Consider the following 20,219-nt stretch of genomic DNA (forward strand, 5'->3'; position numbering starts at 1 on the left):
ATAAATTCACTGTCTTTTGAGCCAACCTTTACCGTTACAGTAAAACCTGTATAAAGACCACCCTTCCAAAGCCCTGCACTAGTGTGTTTTTGATGGTTTGTTTGTTTTTTACTGTGATTACTACTTTCCATTACTACTGAAATATATTTCCAGGGGCTTCATAAAGGAGAAGAAAAATAAATGTAGGAAAAACAAAATAAAAAAAAAACCCTATTTGCTGATAAGGATAAATCCAATTAGCATATGCAGCTTTCAAAAATGCTGTTAATAACCATAACAACAAGTAACTTTTGTGGTTGGGTTAAATTTACAAGGATTTTCTTGGGACACAGTTTCCTGTGTTCCCATACATAGCGCCTTAAAGAGTTTCTCCTAACACAGAAATGCAAAGAATTTGAGGACACGTAAAAGGTGTTGATATTTGATTCAGGAGTAGATGTTAAGAGCGCTCAGTTTTCACATCTCAACTTAAAAACCAAAAAACAAAACTGTGCTTTGGAGCTAGCAAGGGGGAATTTCCATCCCTGAATTCACCTGTACTGGATAAAAACAACTTTGCTATCTGCAATCAGGTCTAGAGACAAACTGTGTTTAAAATGGGCTATCCAAGTAAATTTATTACAATCACTTTTAAGGTAAAGAAGAGGTTGGTGGAGAAGGAAAATGTTTACTAACTCAGGAAAAAAAAAACCAGACAAGCGTGGGTTGTCTGACACCCCAAAATAAATCGGTTCACTTTCTGGATAATTCCATGGGGAGTCAGATATTCCAGGTTAAACTGAACCTGATGCATCAAGATCCTTCTTGGAGGTGTCTCAGTGTGCCAGACACTGTAGCCCAACTTACACGTCTATGCCATTCGACCAGCAACAAACACACATACACACACCCCTCTGTGCAAACCTTTCTTTGCTCTTCTCAGCGAGAAAATATGTCAAAGAGGACCAACTATTCCAGTGGATACACCAGTCCCTCCACACACTGCAAAGAAAATGACATAGGTACACGTACACAGACACCGACATCGCGAGAGAATGACGTCTCTTCATTATCTTCCCTAATGTATTTATAGTTTTGCTTCTCAGAAGCAATTCGAATAGGAATTTTTTTTTTTTTTTTTGCACAGTCATATATTCCAGTCAAGGTCCATAATACAGACCTTAAACAAATAGAAAGCAGCTTTAAAAATGTATCAAATCACTATAGTCAATTCCCACACTCCAACTTGTAGTTTTGTTTCAGGATCAGACACTGAACCCAATCTTCCAAGGACTGGCAAGGGTTCTAGAAACAAAGGCCCAGATAATGGACATGCTTCGGGAATCACCTAGATTTGGTGTCTTTGGTTTCAGTGTTCTGATTACTGAAGGAGTCTCGGATCTTTACAACTTCAGCTGCACACAAATGTCCAAAAGATTTCGTGTACCACTCTGGCATGTGGCCCCTACGACAGACAGAAAAGGAAACGCAAATAAATTATTCGAGTTGGAAAACCCTGAAACAGCTGAAGGGAGTTCTGGATATACTTCTATTTCTTGATCAGCAAAATGTGTGAGTAAAGATCCCTCTTATTATTCCAAAGTAATCTGCTGGCACCTCCATTACACTTTTGGAACCAGAAGTTTCTCAAGGAACAACATATTGAGTGCAGATACTGAGTGAAACTGTTCAGGAAAGAAAGCTCTGGCATATACAGAACAAAAACAGACCATATAGATACTTGCAGTACGGAGCTGTAAAGACTTCAGATGAGGATTTATTTAACAGGAGAGCCACTTTGGAAAGTTTTTAGAGGTTTGTTTTTTGCTTGTTGGTATTGCTGCATTTTGTTCACTTTCTGATAAGAATGCGCACTGATCTATGGCGCAAAGTATAGGTCTAATTAATTACTAAAAGGGCATGTCCCATTATTCAAACCTCTTTGAATATACAATGAGAAACATCTGGTTGCTAATTCAAACTCTCATTTCCTGTGGCTTTAAGTTCATGGCAGAACCACCACATCCACATTGCTTTAGTACCATATTCTCTAAGGGGTGGAAATTAGTAAGTGGTACCCAGAAGACCAAGAAACATGAAGGAGTTACTTTATAAGCACCGCTCTTCACAGAGCATCCAAGATGCAAGGATGTATTCATTTTAGACATTTTTTGCATCAGACAAGAAGTCTGAATCTTCTATATGCCCCTCACTCAAGATGTCAAAAAAAAAAAAAAAAAAAATCAGCATCAGAACATACCTTAAGTCAGCTCTGCACATGTAGGTGAGTTTGGATTTCCCTGACCCGCAGGGTTCGATTAGATACCTGGCCAGGAGCACATTGACCCTCACTCCCACCACAGGGGCCCGGTCGTGATCCACGGAGGTGAGTAAAAGGGCACAAGCTCCCTTGGGTAAATTAGTCCTCCACGTTCTGTAGGGACAAAACGAGAGGGAAAAAAATGGAGTTTCCTGGACGCCGAGTTTAAAACGGGGCCTCACTCTTAGAGGAGGCAGCTGAAGGGCAGGATGGGGGCCATGCCATGCATCCATCCTTGTGCAAGGACTCCTGAATGACTCACTTCAACAGAGCCCCTTCTGCAGTGGTATTTAAGCTCACACAGTCAGTTCTTGGAAAGAGAACCAATCTGAAGTGGGTCTGAAAACCCTTTTTATATTTCACAAATGTATTAGAACATGGACATCCAAATGTTAGTCTGTTGGAGAAGTTCTGGACTAATGATGTGACATTTCCTCAAAGATTTTTGGAATTCTTCTTTCAATAATATCTTCAGAGAATTTATGAATCACATATGAATCAGCTTTAACCACAGCTCACTTGGGACCCAAATGTTATTTCCTGGCTTATGCATTCACTAGCTGTTTCTAACGAGAAAATCTATCCTAAAGGGGGCAAAAATCAGCTACCCCTGAATACGTTCAATGGAATGTGCCTCTCTTTCTGAGCTCGATTCCAAAAGAGTTCAAACCATTTTCAGGGATGGACACACTGTTGGAATAAATGATGATATAGTTTTCATATTTGGAAGGGTTCAACGCTTTTCTGGAAGCAAACGTTCTATTTTAAATAATGTTAACGTCTTGTAACATTCAGCGCCACAGAGGCTCATCCTGGCCGCAATAATCAATCCGGAAGCTCACCTCAGAACAACGTAGTCCCGAGCAGGATGGGGTGCCATGCTGTTTTGGACATACTGGTAAATTTCAGTTTGGCTGTCCAGGATCTCAATCACTTTTGAATCCAACAAGTCTACGTCCCAGAGGTGCTGCTCTTTAAGTAGGCGCTTTAAGATTTCCTCAGGCGATGCAGGGACTTCAATGGTTGCCCTCCAAAGCCTTAAAGGTGGTCCTTCACTCACCTGAAAAGAGGATGTACTTTTCAGTGCTGAGACAATTCCCACACACCTAGACTCTGAAGGCAAACTACTAGCTGGGTACGTGGTCCTAATGTTTACCTCTGGCTTTAACAGGCTGCTGAACGCAAGTACATTCAAGATCAGGCCAGAAAGCAAACAGCACTGCTGGCGTCACCTCCGGTTATATCTGTTTTCCTGGGACCCATATTAGGGTCAATGTAATAAAACTAAGATTTATCTGCACTCCCAAGCCTGCATGGCATCCGACTGCTCTCACTGTTTCTACTCAAGGTGGTAGAGACAAATCAACAAATACCTCCATGCACCTATCATGCAAAGCAATACAGGATGCCTCTGCCCTTAAGGGGCTTTCAAGTTAACCACCCACCCACCCAGCACTCCCTGCTCATTAAAGGGCCAAGAGAAGAGTGACTGAGAACAGAAGAGAGCCCAAGGGGATTTCAATCAAATGATGGAAATATCTAAGCACATCACAAAATGCCCAAAGGCCCAATACCATTAGTAAAACATTCCAGGGAATTCTAGTGTGTTTCTGTGGAACCAAAGGATTTCATTAGATATTTTGATTCCCCTGACACGTGTTCAATGAGTACTATTCCTTACTGAACTGGTTTCCACTCTTACCTGGGGGATGTGAATCACCTGGCTGCCTAGCTCTATAAGGAAGGGAATGGGTGACAGATCCCCAAGGAGAACTGTGTTGGCAAAAGGGTATCTCGTCTCTGATGAACCCAAGTCCTGACCACTAGAATTCAAATGGCTGACAACAGGGAGACGACATACCTTCTTATAGGATAGCTCAGCCTGCTCAGATGTAGAGTAGCTGACCCAGCCTTTGAATTTCTCTTTGACCTCTTTAAACAGGCTGTCCACACAGTCCTGGAGGAAGTGTTGGTAGTTGGCTGACTCATCATTACAAAGGCGTCCTAATGCTTCTAGGGTAAGCGGCTTCAGCTCTTGTTCGGTGTAGGAATTTCGACATCGGCTCATTTCCTCAGGAACCTGGGAGGGACACGAGAGACATAAAGGAGGTTTGTTGCCCATCAGAGGAAGCGGCAAGATCCTCAAGGCAGTGCAAGCAGTCCAGTCCCCCTGCTTCCAACAGATGGAGGAGTGTCCCTGCCGACCTCACGTGGTACCGTGAGGATGCAAGCAGATCACCTTCATAAAGGTACCTAGAAAGCTTATTTTTGTGTGAGGTCCTCTTCTTTAGAAAGGTACAGTAGCAGAGAAAGTGATTAAAATAGGGTGTACATTGACGAAGACAGACTTTTTTTAATTGAAGTACAGTTAGTTGATTTACAACATTACAATAGTTTCAATTGTACAATATAGTGATCCAAACACTTTATAGATTATGCTCCATTTGAAGTTATTGTACAATATGGGCTATATTCCCTGTGCTGTACAGTATATCCTGTCGCCTATTTATTTTACACACAGTGGTTTGTACCTCTTAATCCCCTTGCCCCCACACCCCTCTTACCTTTCAAGCCACTAGTTTGTTCTCTATTCCTGTGAGTCTGTTTCTGTTTTGTTATATTCATTCTTTGTCTAATTTTTTTAGATTCCACATGTATGCAATAACATACAGTCCTTGTTTTCCCCTGCCTGACTTATTTCACTAAGCATAATACCCTCCAGGTCCATCCCTATTGTTGTAAATGGTAAAATTCAAAATTTCATTCTTTTATTTATTTTTTTTTTATTTTAAAAAATTTGTTTATTTATTTATTTATTTATTTTTGTGGTACGTGGGCCTCTCACTGTTGTGGCCTCTCCCGTTGCGGAGCACAGGCTCCAGACGCGCAGGCTCAGCGGCCATGGCTCACGGGCCCAGCCGCTCCGCGGCACGTGGGGTCTTCCTGGACCGGGGCACAAACTGCATCCCCTGCATCGGCAGGCGGACTCTCAACCACTGCGCCGCCAGGGAAGCCCCTCATTCTTTTATTTTAGTGGCTGAGTAGTATTTCATTTTATATACACACACCCCCTCCCCACCACATCTTCTTTATCCATTCATCTGTTGATGGACACCTAGGTTGCTTCCATTGGCTATTGTAAATAATGCTATGACCATTGGGGTGCATGTATCTTTTTGAATTAGTGCTTTTGTTTTCTTTGGATATACCCAGGAATGGAATTGCTGGATCCTAAGGTAGTTCTATTTTTAATTTTTTAAGGAATGGCCATATTGTTTTCCATAGCAGCTGCACCTCAGATACAGAATTTATTTCAGATAATTTGTTACTTCTGCTTTCTAAGTAAAGGGGTATGGAAGTAGGCAATTTCATTAACATATTAACTCTAATGAGCTTATACATTATAAAATATATAAATAAGACATTCTCAGACTACATATATAATCTTCAGCTCTGGAAAAGACCTTTTGGTCAAGATGTGAACAAGTTGGGACTTCCCTGGCAGTCCAGTGGTTAAGACTCCGCTGTCTCAATGCAGGTGGCACAGGTTCAGTCCCTGGTTGGGGAACTAAGATTCCGCATGCCGCACAGTGCGGCCAAAAAAAAAAAAACAAGACGTGAACGAGTACATGGTGCCCAAGATTTTGTCCTCATTTACATCATCCTTGACAAATAACAAAACTTCCCACCTCCTTACCTGGAAAAGCTTCTTGCACTCAGCAACCATATGGGCTAGCCCTTGAGTGGCAGCAAGATTTTCATTCAAATCTTTCTGATCTGGTTTGCCCAAGCTTTGTTTCCTTTGCATTACCCTAGAGACAGAAATAAGGGAAGGGAAAGATTCAAATATTTATATATTTTTAATCAATGTGTTATTCGAGGAAACCTAAAGGAGAGAAAAAGACTTTCACTGGAGGCTACTTGTCATTAAGTGGTTAAAGGAGAGCTTTACTTTGGTCACTAGAATGTCTCAGTTGTATCAATGATGCACAGAAAACATGGAAGAGACTGTCTCCAATGAAATCTAGGTTATTTACAACCATCGCGTTAAATAGGTTCCTATTTAAACAGGGCAGCTTGTAAGGTCTATACCCTGTGGGGTGGCAGGAAGGAAAGGCAGCTTTGAGGAGTAGGTGGGTGGGAGGCACTTGTCAAGGGGCTAAACAGGATCATTCTTTCCAGTGTAAATAAACAGGAGCCCCTCCTGTCAGTGAGAGAAAAGTCTATTGTTTCCTAGAGCTTTTGTCTTAATCTTATCTCATCTCTCTCTTTTGCTCACCTCTAGCTCTCTATCCCATTAAACACAGAACTAGTTAATTAAGCATTGTATGGCTTTCAGAAGCAAAGCTAACTTCACTAGCACAACCAGGCCTCATGCCTACAGCTAAGAAATATTTGTCAAGTTCCTTTACAGCTGGGGAAAAGGATCAGCAGGATGAATTTAGTAGAAAGGGGTTAGTGACACTTCACCATGAGGCCTTTATACGAAATATTCATATAAGTAAGATGATCCAACTGGTTCTGCCATTTTTTCCTATCAGCATAGGCAAGTTATTCAATACTTACTTAAGTGACCTGCCCTGCAGTCTTGCCTCATGTGTAAGATAGATACTAACAGGAGCTTCACCTCCTACGATTGTTATGAGGATTAAAGAAGATAATCAATGTCTAGGGTGTAGCCCCATGCTGGGGACAGAATAAGTGCTGAGCAAAAGAGCCTTTGTTATGTTCCAGATTCCTCGACTTCCACAGTCACTTCCATCTTGTCTACATCTAAGGAGAAACTTTGCAACAACTGGTTCAGCTGAGTCTTAACTTTGAGGCTTAATGTCATCCTTAGTCATTTCAGATCCAGCTCCTTTCAACTTTCCCACACAGGCTGGCAGCTTGGTTCTACTGAAGAAGCCAAGGCAGCTTGGTTTTATTTATGCAGAAGCCAAGGCAGCAGGGCTCTCGTCCTCCATCCAGTTTTTGAGGTCTGTAAACTCTCTTGTCTGTTTGCCGGCAGAAAGTATGATGACAATGTTACAGAGAGCACTGGGGGGAGGATCAGGGGAAACACCTGCCACCGCAAAGCAGTAATGCACATCTCTCTCAAAACCTGGTTGAAACTAGATTGTCTAGGAAGTCACACCCCCAGGGCCAAGAAGAAAGAATGGAAGCAGCACAAGGGAGGAACGTGGGCTGTGAAGGAAGGAGGTCAAACTCCTTTTTGCTGGATGCAGGTATGAATCCAACAAAAACACAGGGACAGCCCTACAAGGAAAGGGAGGCGTCTTCTGTCTAAAGAACGGAGCATGCGCGTGTGTGTCTCACCGTGCACGTGCGTGTCTCACCATGCACGTGTGCAGCTCACTGGACCCGTCCGTACCTTGGAGAGGAATTCTCTCTCTTGAGGGTGTTGAGGTGGAAGAGGGAAGGCGCCAAGCACACGGCCAAGTTGGTGGGAGTCATCTGGTTCTCCTTCACAGCTGCTGTGACATCGCTCAGGAAGTAGAGGAGGGTCTGCAGGACCTCCCTGTTCTCGTCAGGCAGGAGCATGATAGCGGCCTTGATTGCCTGGAGGCGCTGGTCCTTGGGCACATCTGCACGACACCCGCATTTACCCCATCAACCCAGTGATTTTCCATGTACGTTCGCAAGGAAACGTCCCAAAGCAAATAGCGGCATCAAAGACCTCAGTCCAGCACTGAACAAGCACTTGCAAAAAGGGTACTTGAGGTTAACACGGAAGGAATTAGGGATGGCCACCAGCGTCACTACCCTCAAGTACTTCCTGCCTGTGGAGGAGTTACATTTTTTAAAAACCCACAACGCCAACATACTCGTGAATCCACCTCAGAGTGCAGCTCCAGATGATGCCTGCTCTTTTCTTTTACTTTACAGTTCTTTACGGTTCTTTCTTTTCTAAGTACTTTTTTGAAACTCCTAGTTTACCATTCTTAATTACTGAACATTATAGGCTATACTTTTGTTTAGTCTCAATGAGAAATCTTATCAAAGACATACAAGAGGATGAGAACCGAGATTTCTTCACCTTGACTACAAAATGTTCAGCATCTCAGCGGACTCTCCTAATTTCAACTGATCTGCTCATTCTTTAAATGGGGAAAGGAAGCTGCTAAAATATTCCATTTAAACAACAGATATGTTTAGCTAGTAATTTCTTTAAGTTTTAGAAAGCCCTACTGAGAGGCTACTATAAAAATACATGCTTGAGAAATAAACCCATAAAAAATATATAATATAAATAATATAACAATATAATGTAATGTATTATAACATTATATAATATATATGTATAATACAATTATAATGTATTATATATAAATAAATAAAATAATACACGTAGAAAATGTGGAATACAACTTTCAGGTCTCCTTTACTAGGCAAATTTTTCTTTTAAAAGGCATGTGGTGGAAAACTGAAGTCACTCAAATGCAGCTCCATAGGACGAACTGATTAAACAGCTCCATGGTTACAATACATAACGAATACCTTGGTGGGGGAAATGTGACCTGTGTTTTCATAAAATCTGAAAGGACGAAACAAATAATGAAGTAATCCAGACCAACTCCATTTCTCATAAAATAAAGTCCCACGTGCCAGTTCTAAAGACAATTCAAGCACTGAGAGAAGCTGCTTTTAAATTACATTGCTGTAATACCACACTGAGCCCAGAAAAACACAAGGCTGTAAAAGCTATAATCCTGATCTTGATCATTAATTCAGACCACTGTTTGCTTTAAGCTCTGCTTAAAAGTGAGATGGGCATGGGTATTGTTTTCCCAAGTATTTCTGGTAGAAGCTGAGATGAATAGCAGAAAAAGATTATTTATTCGTTTTACAGCAAGATAAAACACACAGACACCTGTGAAACTTTAAACACAATAGGCCCTGCTAGAGAAAGGTGAAGCAACTGCAATGCCTACAGACAAGGCAGAGAGAGATCTCGGAATCTGCTCTTTTAAGTATCTTAGATAACACTGTTCTGGAAACGAATGGAAAAAACGAGCTCCTGGATCAGAATGTAAAAATGCACAGTTGCTTCGGTAATTAGAGAATGATGAGAGGGAAATTTATTTTTGCATTATTCAACAGGTACACAGAAACCTGCTCCACAAACAAGAAGGCAAGGAAGAAAGAAATCGATGATGTATTTCTAAGAGATCATCATGTGGGTCCAAGAGAATGACATCAAAGGAGCTACAGGTTTCAGCTGACCCCACTTTTCCCCACTGCCAACAATGTCAAGATCAAAGAACACTTACATTGGTAGATCTGCAGAAAGGTTTCTGAGAGTTTGTTCGTCATTAGTGGCTCAGGAAGATCTCGAAAATACTGCTTCAACATGTCTGCCACATCATAAGCAGACTGCCCCTCATAGTTGACACAATCTACAGCGCTTTCATTCATCTGGCGCAGAGCCTGAATCCGGGATTTGACACCCGATTTTCTGAAGAGTCCAACCTATTGGAAAAAAAAAAAACATTAAGCGTGTTTTCACTGCAAAACTAGAAGAAGATGCATGCATCTGGACTCCCATGATTAAGCGGGACCTGCAGGCAGCGGCTCTCACCTGATCCAGACAATGGTTGCGGAGGTAGCGCATGGCCTGCTGAATGCTCTGGGGGAGGGGCTGTCCTGTGCGCTGCACGTTGACCGTCAGAGGGACCCCGAATACATGCCGGTCCTTGTAGTCTGGAACCTTGATCCTTTTCATGAACTTGGGCACAGCCCTATTGAAAAAATATTGGGGGTTGGAGGGATATGTTTACTTGTCTATGTTTTTGTCCATCTGTGCAGTTAAATCCTGTGGGCTCTAGATCTGTGCTAATAAGGTAGCTATTTAAATTTAAATCAAACAGAACTACAAATTCAGTTCCTCAGTTGTATCAGCCACATTTTAAGCACTCACTAGCCATTTGGGGCCAGTAGTTACCTACTGGACTGTGCAAATATAGAACATTTCTACCACCACAGAGAGTTCCATTGGACAGTGATGTTCTACATCCTCTAAGGGTTGGGGCTGTGAGGCCCAGTAACAGCTCCTCAGCTGGGGATTCTCCTTCCACTGGTAACTCTGAGAACTGGGTCTGTGTTCCTAAGGGAGGTGATGGGCTTCCTTACAAAACGGCGGCACAGAAAGGAACAGAAGGAGAAAAGAACAGTCCAGCCCCTAAGGAGGAGCTTCAGGACGGAGTTGAAAAACAAGTTCCTGTTTGTCCTGAAAATGGACAAGAATCATTTCTAGGTTCTTGATGAGATCCAAAGTATTTAGGATAAAAAAAGATCAGGACGAGAAAACAGCAGATGCATGATGCTGGTCTGACATAATGAGAACCAACTCCAGAGCTCAACAGTGGGGGCCAAGCTAATGACCCGAAGTCAAAATAAATTCTCCTGCTGATGACCCCGGAGAATATAACATCTTTAGCTTTCTAAAGGAAGACGGAGAAGAACAATGAGGGTTTTGTGAGCCTTCGCCAGGCTCCCTGGAGTCCTGACACCAGGTCCAGCCGGAGCAGTATATGCAGCAGCAGGAAACCCATGTCATGCATTTAATGCTGTCAAGCAGAAATTTCAGCTCTACAAATGACCTCTCTAAATGGGACAAGAAAGGGCAAGGCCGAACAGGAAAAGAACTTTGTGCAGAATTTCTCCTCACTCCGTGGATCCCACAATGCGAGGCTTTAACATTTGGTTTGGACTCACTGGAAAAACTGACCAGAACCCAGGAGGTATTATGGACTTTCAGATTCTTGAGGGTTCGGTGGTGCTGGTGGGGGCAACCCAGAAATGAGAACGTAAAGTATGCAGTTTTAAATAGCCAGCCGGGAAACCCTGACTCGAAACACAGAGGAACACGGCGCAAGGCAGACTGCCTTGACTTTTGAGTGCTTACCCCACAGCCAAGGCGTGTTACTGTTTATAGCTCAAGGAAAGGTAAAACTGAAGCACACAGCCAAATGTGTGTTTCCATACAGTTAAGTATATGGTATCACGGCTATAAGTGTGCATAATACTCGCTTTGTCGGGGGAGAAAAGCCCAGCGGCGGAATGTGCAAGGAACACATTACGATCTCCACCGAGAATCTGAAGCATGTGGGGATAAACCAGTCAATACTTATTTCTGTCATTCAGAACAAACAACTTCTGTATTTAGCAGGGCTCACATAATAACAGCCTTTGAACAGGAGATGCTTTGATGCCGAAGTTAACCTCACTATGAGTCCCAAGGAGGGGAGGAGCTGGAGAGAGAAGGGTTACATTGCTCCGCTGACTCTCCGGCCTGCTACCGAGTGCTACTCATGAATTGGGCCACTTCTCCATTTTTATAAAGAGCGGTAACTGTGCAACTGGGTAATGAACACTTAGACTGGTGAAAAGACTTAAGGATACCCAGCTGACACTGCAAAATGCGCTGGGATGTCAATGTAGAGACATTTCTCTGCTTTGCACTCAGTAGAAAAATTAAAATATGCACATAATGGGTCCTATCCATGACCCATCCAGCCCGACAGTCTACATCTCACACTATACACACCAAGGGCCATACTTTTGAAAGTATGGACAGCTCAATAAATTTTATCTTCGTATATTATGTTAGTCTATGATATCTTAGAGTGGTGAATTCCTTAAAATGATTACCCACTGCTTAAGAGTCTGTTGGAAAAAACAAAACTAAACTCTTTAGCTCAGGTAGATTTTTGTGATGCTGCAAATACATCAAAAATGATTTCTCAAAATGTGCACAAAGAGGGGTACAAAACCAGGTACTGTACATGAAGCATTTCAAAGTTGGTCTCATAACACCTTGTGGTCTAAACAGTTTTCTTCCCCTCCTTCCAAATTATGATCTGATCCTGTACGTGTATTTGCCTGTGGTCGGCTATTCCCACCACTGGGAAGGAAGCGCCTGGACGATGAGCTGCAAGAGTAGAGCATTCTCATCCCATCGACTGGCGATTTGCTACTCAGAGCACTGAAAACTCAACCAACCCTGACGGAAATTCCCTAAAGCTGTATTGGCTTAAGCAGTGTCAAATGTAGCCTCAAGAATGCAGAAACTGACTGCATTAGGATGATGGACTAAAGATACAGGATGCAACTGTCCTATCCTCAGTGTTGGGACAGCATTGGTTGAGAACATTTTCACTGGACAGTTTGAACCCTTACCAGCTAAAACCATGCTTATTAGAAGGCGTGTATTTCTCCAGCAGGGCGGTTAACTTCAGGAGGGAGTATTTCTGCAGCAGGTTCATCTGGGCCACAGACTGGCAGTTAATCTGCAGCGATACAGAGTTTAAGCTGGGCCGATGAGAGCTCTGGAAACTGTGCCATCTCAGCCTGTGCCTGCGAGAGAAGGCGGGGAATGTGAGTGAGTACGAAAGCTTTTTAATGGGTCGATGCAGAGTCAGCAGTGGGCCGCTCACTGGCCTCTTATATTAGGAACTGAGAAGACTCAACTTCCATTCCAGTCTTTTTTTTCCCCCTGTGGTAAAATATATATAACATAAAATTTACTGTCAACCACTTTTAGTGCACAGTTAAATACATTAAGTATTAAGTACACCCACAGTGTTGTACAACCATCCGTACCATCCATCCACAGAACTTACTTCATTCATCTTCCCAAACTGAGGCTCTGGTACCCACTGAACAGTGTTCACTCTTTTAGGGTGGTAGGATTTCCCCATCTGTCACTTTCCTTAGCAACTTTCAGGGCTGTGAATGCCGGACTTATTCCCATCTCCCTACGCAGCAAGCAGAAGCAGCCTCCTCTGACCCCTCCTCCTCAAACTGGGTGGAGAAGGGAAGAAAAGCTCTTACCTGCTGGACCTGGTCAGGGAGGCCCCGACCCCAGAATCCCTCCTTTCCGGGATGTCTGAGGGCTCCTCGGGTTCGTTCAGTGAGTTGCCCGTGCTGTCCAGGTCGCTGGGGGTGGCTCGGTCATTGTCCACGTCCAGGTGGATCTGCTTGGGAGAGGACGGGCATGGAGAGACCGAGTCCAGGGCCGAGTCCGAGTCTCCCTCGTCTGAAAATTTCTCCGACCACTGGTTGACTATCCTCTGCATCCCCTTCACGTGGTAGAGGATGTCGTCCAGCTCGGGGAAGATGTCCTCGTTCTCCAGGTCGGCCAGGTCACCGGAACTGGAATAGAGGATGGAGCCGGGCACGTTGTCATAGATACTCAGGCGGCTGGTCATGGAGCTCGAGGAATTGCGTCTCTTAAGTTCCTTGGGGCTGTCGCTGCTGTTTTCCCTCCTCAGGCTGATATGGCCAGGGCCGTGGAAGCTTCCAGTCCTCCAGTTCACAGAGCTGTTATTCCCTGAGGGAGAGAAGTTGCCGTTGGAGAGGGCTTTGGGGAAAGTGCCAGGCTTGTGATCTTCTGGGATGTAGAACACCGCGTCCTCCGGGTAGCTCTCGCAGTTTTTAAAGTTCTGTTCCATAACGTTGTTGAACGTGGACTGATTGAACGGATCGAAGCCCTCTAGGTACATGCCTCCCCGCTTGTTGCAGGCACTGAGGCTCCGGGTCCTGGTGACGGGACTGGGCGTGCTGACGTTGCTGCTGGTCTCGGACTGACTGCTGCTGCTGCTCGTCTGCGTGGAGTTGGAGATGCTCCTCTTCCGCACCACGGGGACGTTGATGCGGTTGCCGTTGAGGGCGGAGATCTCCACGCAGTTCAGCTGCTTGAGCTTCTCCTCGTCCACCCCCTCCTGCAGGATGGGCCCGCTGATGATCAGCCCCAGCTTGGACGGCACCTTGTGCTTGCTGTGGTGGGAGCCCTTGAGCTTCAGGCTCTCCATGCGTTTCAGCAGGCTGTGCGTCTTGGACTTGGTGTTCTTCTCGTGGCCTTTCACGCTAAAGCTGAAGCTGGACAGTTCCTTGGGAGAGGGCAGGCTGCAGAAAGAGTCGTCGTTGCCTACGAAGGTGCCGGAGGAGCAGACACTGGTGATGGAGTTAGTCCGGGCCGTTGCCGCGCCCCCGAGGTGGGTCGCTTGCGTGGCGAGGCTGCTGGTGCTGCTGAGGCTGCGGACAGAAGCCACCTCCTGGCGCTCGCTGAGGTCCGTCAGCACGCTTTCACGGCTGGGGGCGTTCTTCAGGTGGGGATCGTCTGGGGACCCAGGGACGGGGTCCTGCTTTGGAGAAAAGACATCGAACTCTTCAAGCCGGGACCACCTCTTGCTGTCCCTCTGGAAAGTCCATTTGGCACTTATTGCACAAGGCTCATCCTCGTCCGAATCCTCACTCTGCAGAGACAGAATGGAACTGCTCATCCTCTGGGACTGGCAGGCCGCAGGGGGCAGTATGTGCACCAAGGGCCAGGGGCCAGGAGAATGATCATAACGCCAGCTGTGTCACTTCCCCCCTTGCATCTTCATTTTATTATTTAAAAAAAATAACCAAGATGTATGTAAAGAATTTAACAGGAAAAAGCCTGACCATGTGTTTCAAGCTAAATAGGAGTTATTTAATGGAAACGGTGGGATCTATAGGCTGCTCTTTAATTGCTCACAGAGGAAAACTCTGAGATCTGTGAAAATTCCAGGCATGTAAAATATTTTGAACTGGAGTTAGCAGTGGGTAGGACTCTCTCTGGTCTGCCTTTAATTTTGCTGTCTGTTGATAGTATGTGTTTATATTCCCTTCTGCAATTAAAATGGTGGTTTTCAAACACTTTAAGAAGATGGGTACCCGAAATCTCTAGCTCCCCTAAAAGTACACACGATCTCCTCTAACAGATTAACGGAGACGCAAAGCAAGGTGAGCCATCCCGTCTCTTCAGTGGGTCAGTGGGTACTTCTCAGCCTCTTACCTGTTCCTTTTCGTTCCCTCCCCCACCAACACGGGAACCAGAGTTAACGCCACAAGTGTCCTGTGACGTTTCAACCTCAGACATGCTCCAGCCTTTTAACAAGGCTTCACAAATACCCAGTCCTGACAGCACGTAACATTCACAAACACACAGTGACATCTCCGCTGACGATGCCTGATTTACTGGTGGGGCTCAGGGTCACCGTGTGACAGACCTACGGCATCAAATCCCTTGAGGCGGGCTATCAAAAGGCACAGTTCAGTGTGACGCATGTCCTTCCCACTGGTGTGGAGGATCTCCTGAGACCAGAGTTTCCCAGGACAGTGAGAGGAGAGCATTAAAGGCTGACTTGCAGGCTCCTCTCCACAGCTCAGCGGGTGTGAGGTTCCAGCTCATTTGTTTAAAAGGTTTAACTCCCCCAAGGAGGCAACTTGCTGTAGGTTAGATAATTAAAATGGGTACTCTGAACAGTCAGAAATATGTTCTTTGACCAAACTTACTCCTGTTTACTCTAATTTGTGACACTCACTCCCACTACTACACCCACCTCTTCTCCTAAGATCTCGTAAGACGTCCTCACATTTCATACGCAGAAGAAAATACCATCTGAATCGGTTATGTGCCACCATTTCACTAGAATGTGTGGGATTTCCTGCCCTCCCTCTTCCTCCTCTAATTCCTTTTCTCCCTCCAAATCTCTATTATTCTTCCATATCCTACCAGCCAGCCTTCACCGCCATCCCTACAGCTTCAAAACACAGTTACTGTTACATATGGGAAGACAGAGTTCCCAAGAACTTCAGCTTTAATTTCTGTAAGGAGGCAATGCAAAATCCACCGGAATTCCTTAAGCCTCATCCGTTTAATATGTCACAGGTATTGAGCTAATGAGGCAAAAATCACAGATGATCTTCTCAGATCAAAAACAGCAGGCAAAACACAATTTATTGGCTGGCTGCAGCTCTTGGTTTCAACTACTTAAGGCCACACAGCTTTTGGTAAACCTGACTGGACTATAACATTTAAAATGTCGATATTTTTGGACCATGGAAGTAAGAGTTTGAGAGACAAAATCGATCGCAAAATTCATAACCCAGTTTTTGACCTGCCTCCTTTCCTCCCACCATGTTATACATTTTATATACTCACTCTCTTCCGATGAGGACTAATTTCCAACTTCATCACCGCGCATTTGTTTAAAGTATTCAGACGCCTACAGAGCAAAGAAATAACATTAGCAGAGACAGGAAACCACTGATGGGTGGATAAATATTTTTTCCAAACAGCTGACGTGTTTAATCGAGTTTCTTTGGATCCATTAATATCTATAATATAGAAGAGTACTTGAAACTTCTTTAAAAAGTGAATAGTTTAAAAATATTTATGTTTCACAAGTTTTCTTATTTAAATTTAATATTACTATTTTATAGTAAAATGGCACGCTGTGGTGGTTCTGTCCGGTGCCTCTTATTCCTCACAGAACAAACAACCCTCAGTGAGGACAGTTATTCTTTCAACAACCCCTAGGTTGAGTCATTAGGTATCTCCATCCAGTGCCAAGAAATAAAAGGCAGTGATGTCTTCTTTCACAGAAATAGAAACATGAACAAGGAACCAAGCAGAGTTTTTGGTAAATAAAGTGTATTCTATCTCAAATCAAAATTCAAATATAAAAATAATCTCTGACAAATAATAACCTTAGACAGCCTGTTAAAAAATGCAGTAAGTTCTGTATAGAAATTTGAGCCCTCTTTAACACCCAATTCTTTTTTACAACTTCCCATACAGGATAGGATAATGCATGGTATAGTCACAGCAACAGCGCAAATGACTAATTAAAAAATTTGTAGACTTCAGCTTCAAGGGTGAATATCTTTAAGAGTTCAAACATAAGCACTTGAATCAGATTCTTCTTTGGAACGGGAGTCACATTTTTACTCTGAATATTTTTTACCCCTGCCAAAGAGTAATAATTTAAAATTAGGAAAGTAATTTAGCTTCACTGAAAATGAACTACTTAAAAAAAACAAAACAAAACCCACCTCACTGGTAAGTAATGAAATAGCTGAAAAAAAGAAGCCCTTTACATGTGCAGGAATAGATGGCATGTAAAAGTCTGAAGGACAGCTTTTCAAGCCCCAATTCTTTCTAACATCTTCCAGATGATCATCACTTAGTCTTCCTCAAATGGACCTTTAACCTCTCTGCTGTCTGGTACCATCAGTTTTCCAATTTTTCCTAAGGTTGCAGTTCTTCCAATTCCACAGGACAAGCGCATTTAATTCACACAAACTCAAACTGACCATGAGCCCTCTTCAAGGCTCTATCTTTCTGATCCTGTTCTTGCAGCCTGTCTAACAACTTGGATGCAGTAGGGTAGAAAGTATTTTTGCCTGCTGATAAGACTGCCTTTGATTTCATAGATTATGTGGTAGCCTGCTTATAGGATAAACAAAGATAACCCAGAGCACCTATGTTCAGGAAAATTCTCTCTCATGATGGAAAGGGAAAGAAAACAAATAACAAAAAAAAACATCCACAGACATTAAAACGAGTGGATATAAAGTTCCTTTCTAAGGGGCATCCATTACTTAAATGACTTCTACCCACAGTGTTTTAGTTCTCAAATGTTTTTCAGATTTAAAGAATCGGGAGGGTCACAGCTAGTCTTAGGTCTGGGTTTCATTAATCAAACCTGTAATCAAATACCCACTTGACATCATTTGGGCTGTAATGCTTGAGGGGTGTTTATAACCCAGTTTACTAGGCGTGGATGCCTGTAAGGGTGGGGGAGGGACTTGCTTCACAAGCTCCAGATTTGAGTCCAACAGAAAGGGCCAAGGAGGTCATTTTTGTAAAGGTCAGTGTTACCTTTTTCTATCCGTAGCACCAAGCTAATGGCGCTTCAAAACTGAAGCCCAGAAGTTATTCCCCGAGGTCTCCGTGGGATTCATTTGACCCCTAGGAACCTCCAAAGTGGTGGGATGTTACCGATTTAGAGACGTTACAGACACGAGGTAGTAGTTCTGGCTTGCCGAGTCGGGGCTGCATTCTAGGTCAGGCATTGTGCCTGGAGCCTCATGTGTGTGATTTCGTCTTGATCCTCACAAGAACCTTATGGTAGAGATATTACTATTTATCTTCATTTTATAGATGAGGAAATGGGGGCTTGGAGTGGGCACAAACCTTGTCCAAGGCCACATGACTAAAACATGGTGGCTCTGGCCCTCAAAAACAATATCTTCTGGGGCTTCCCTGGTGGCGCAGTGGTTGAGAGTCCGCCTGCCGATGCAGGGGACAGGGGTTCGTGCCCCGGTCTGGGAAGATCCCACATGCCGCGGAGCGGCTGGGCCCACGAGCCATGGCCGGAGCCTGTGCTCCGCAACGGGAGAGGCCGCAACAGTGAGACGCCCGCGTACCGCAAAAAACAAACAAACAAAAAAACAAAAACCAGTATCTTCTGCATTCCTTCCTAAAATAAATGTTAATCAGGATAATGCATGAGAGCAGCTTCTGTCCTAAGTATGGCTCCCTCCACTGGTATCTCCCACCGTCCGTCCAGAAGCCCTGGCCTTTCCCACCCCACAGGGCCCTCACTGGCTCAGCTCCTCAGGAATGTGTCAGTCTTATCTGCTGGGCAACTTGTACTCTGCTCTGACAGGGGAGGGAGCACAGGGTGAGCCATCAAAGGTTCAAGAGCTTTGCTGGAGGGGGCCGCAAGCGTCCTGATAAAAGCATGGCCGGCAGGGACCTGGGCCTCACGTATTCCAAGTGAAAACAGGGAAAGCAGAAGGGAGGTGAGAAAGGAAAAAGGAACGATTTCCCGAGTAGACCTGACAAATAAAAATTGTTCCAATCCTTAAAGATATTTTCTTGGAATGAATGCAACTGCTTTTCTTTTAATAGGACCAAAACAGTGACGTAGTTGAAATCTACTATGTGGCCGGCTGCTTCACAGAGCTTAGGCACTTCAAGGGCTGTTTTACAATAAAGTGCAGACTGGAGATGATACTACGGATATCTATTTGTCATTACATGATTATCACCTTATTTGTATAATTCTTTGCTGTACTCATAGGAGTCAGTTGTAATCCCAAAGGAAGATAGCGAGATGGGATATTTTTCAGAAGCTATAAAGAGAAAGAACATTTCATAAAAGGTACTGTAAAGAGTTGGTCACAGTTTGCATTATCACCTGTATACGCTTCAAGACAAGCGAATTACTCCTCCAGTATTAATACTGAATGTGATACTCTCAGAATCTGGGCCTTATCATCAGGGTTGGATTATACAGCAAAGCTAGCAAGATTGGGACAAAAGCCAATCTCTCCAAGGAAACAAGTACATTTACCCCTTACAAGTGTGTGTGTAAGAATGTTGGTTAGCATTCTAAATCCAAAAAATCTAGTAGTTGCATACTTACAACTTTTGGTCATTACAAACTATTGAAGACAGTATCATTAACATTCTCAAGAAAACATTAAGCTACAAGTTTTCTGCTCTAAGTAGACTATTTTAAGAGATCAGCTCCTACCAGATTTTTGACCAAAGGAGCTTTAAGATCTGCAAAAGTTATAAGTACATGAATGTTTATAATAATCATTAAGCAGAACATGGGAGCGTATACTAGTGTGTACATGGGAGTACTTCATACGTGTGTGTGTGGGGGAGGCTGGGGTAGGGCGGTGGCAGGAAAGAGAAACCATGTAAGAATTATTTCGTTCAAAACGAATCTAAAAAAGTTTTACTTAAAGTAAAAAATTAAATATTTAATAATATTTTATTAAGGTAAAACTTTTCAGTTGTGTTTTTGTAACTATATTACCATATATATTTAAAATCAACTGCTCAAAATATCTCAACAAGTCAAAAGATGGAGGTCTACAAAAAAGTCCATCCGTCTAGAAAAAAACTTGACAAATGACAAGGCAAAATTTCAAACAACACTGTAGATTCAAGATTTGCTGGCCCTTTGAATTTCATGGGCTGAGAGAGTACATGGAAGAGGCCAGTCTAGCAGATGAGATGAATATCACATCATCAGTTAAACAAGTATCCTCAACTACTCTGCTGACAGCTCAGGACCTGTAGTGCATT

General features: G+C 43.6%; 1 protein-coding gene across 6 annotated transcripts in view; it reads right to left on the bottom strand.

Annotated features, from left to right (window-relative positions):
• Positions 1–1,323: 1,323 nt before the first annotated feature.
• The window catches only part of DLC1 (DLC1 Rho GTPase activating protein), a gene marked incomplete at both ends in the record, with an annotated part of 387,952 nt that continues 369,056 nt past the window's right edge, over positions 1,324–20,219 (bottom strand). For 4 of the 6 annotated variants that reach the window (XM_079726851.1, XM_079726853.1, XM_079726854.1 and 1 more), the window contains 11 exons: positions 1,324–1,444; positions 2,240–2,413; positions 3,142–3,359; positions 4,161–4,379; positions 5,997–6,111; positions 7,671–7,884; positions 9,571–9,769; positions 9,879–10,038; positions 12,479–12,655; positions 13,133–14,556; positions 16,272–16,335. In XM_079726851.1, the coding sequence (XP_079582977.1) occupies positions 1,324–1,444; positions 2,240–2,413; positions 3,142–3,359; positions 4,161–4,379; positions 5,997–6,111; positions 7,671–7,884; positions 9,571–9,769; positions 9,879–10,038; positions 12,479–12,655; positions 13,133–14,556; positions 16,272–16,335 (3,085 nt within the window). The remainder of the gene's footprint in view (positions 1,445–2,239; positions 2,414–3,141; positions 3,360–4,160; positions 4,380–5,996; positions 6,112–7,670; positions 7,885–9,570; positions 9,770–9,878; positions 10,039–12,478; positions 12,656–13,132; positions 14,557–16,271; positions 16,336–20,219) is intronic. The other 2 variants (XM_079726855.1, XM_079726856.1) reach the window with 1 other exon arrangement.

Source organism: Hyperoodon ampullatus, assembly GCF_949752795.1.
Source record: "Hyperoodon ampullatus genome assembly, chromosome: 20".
Taxonomy (NCBI): Eukaryota; Metazoa; Chordata; class Mammalia; order Artiodactyla; family Ziphiidae; genus Hyperoodon; species Hyperoodon ampullatus.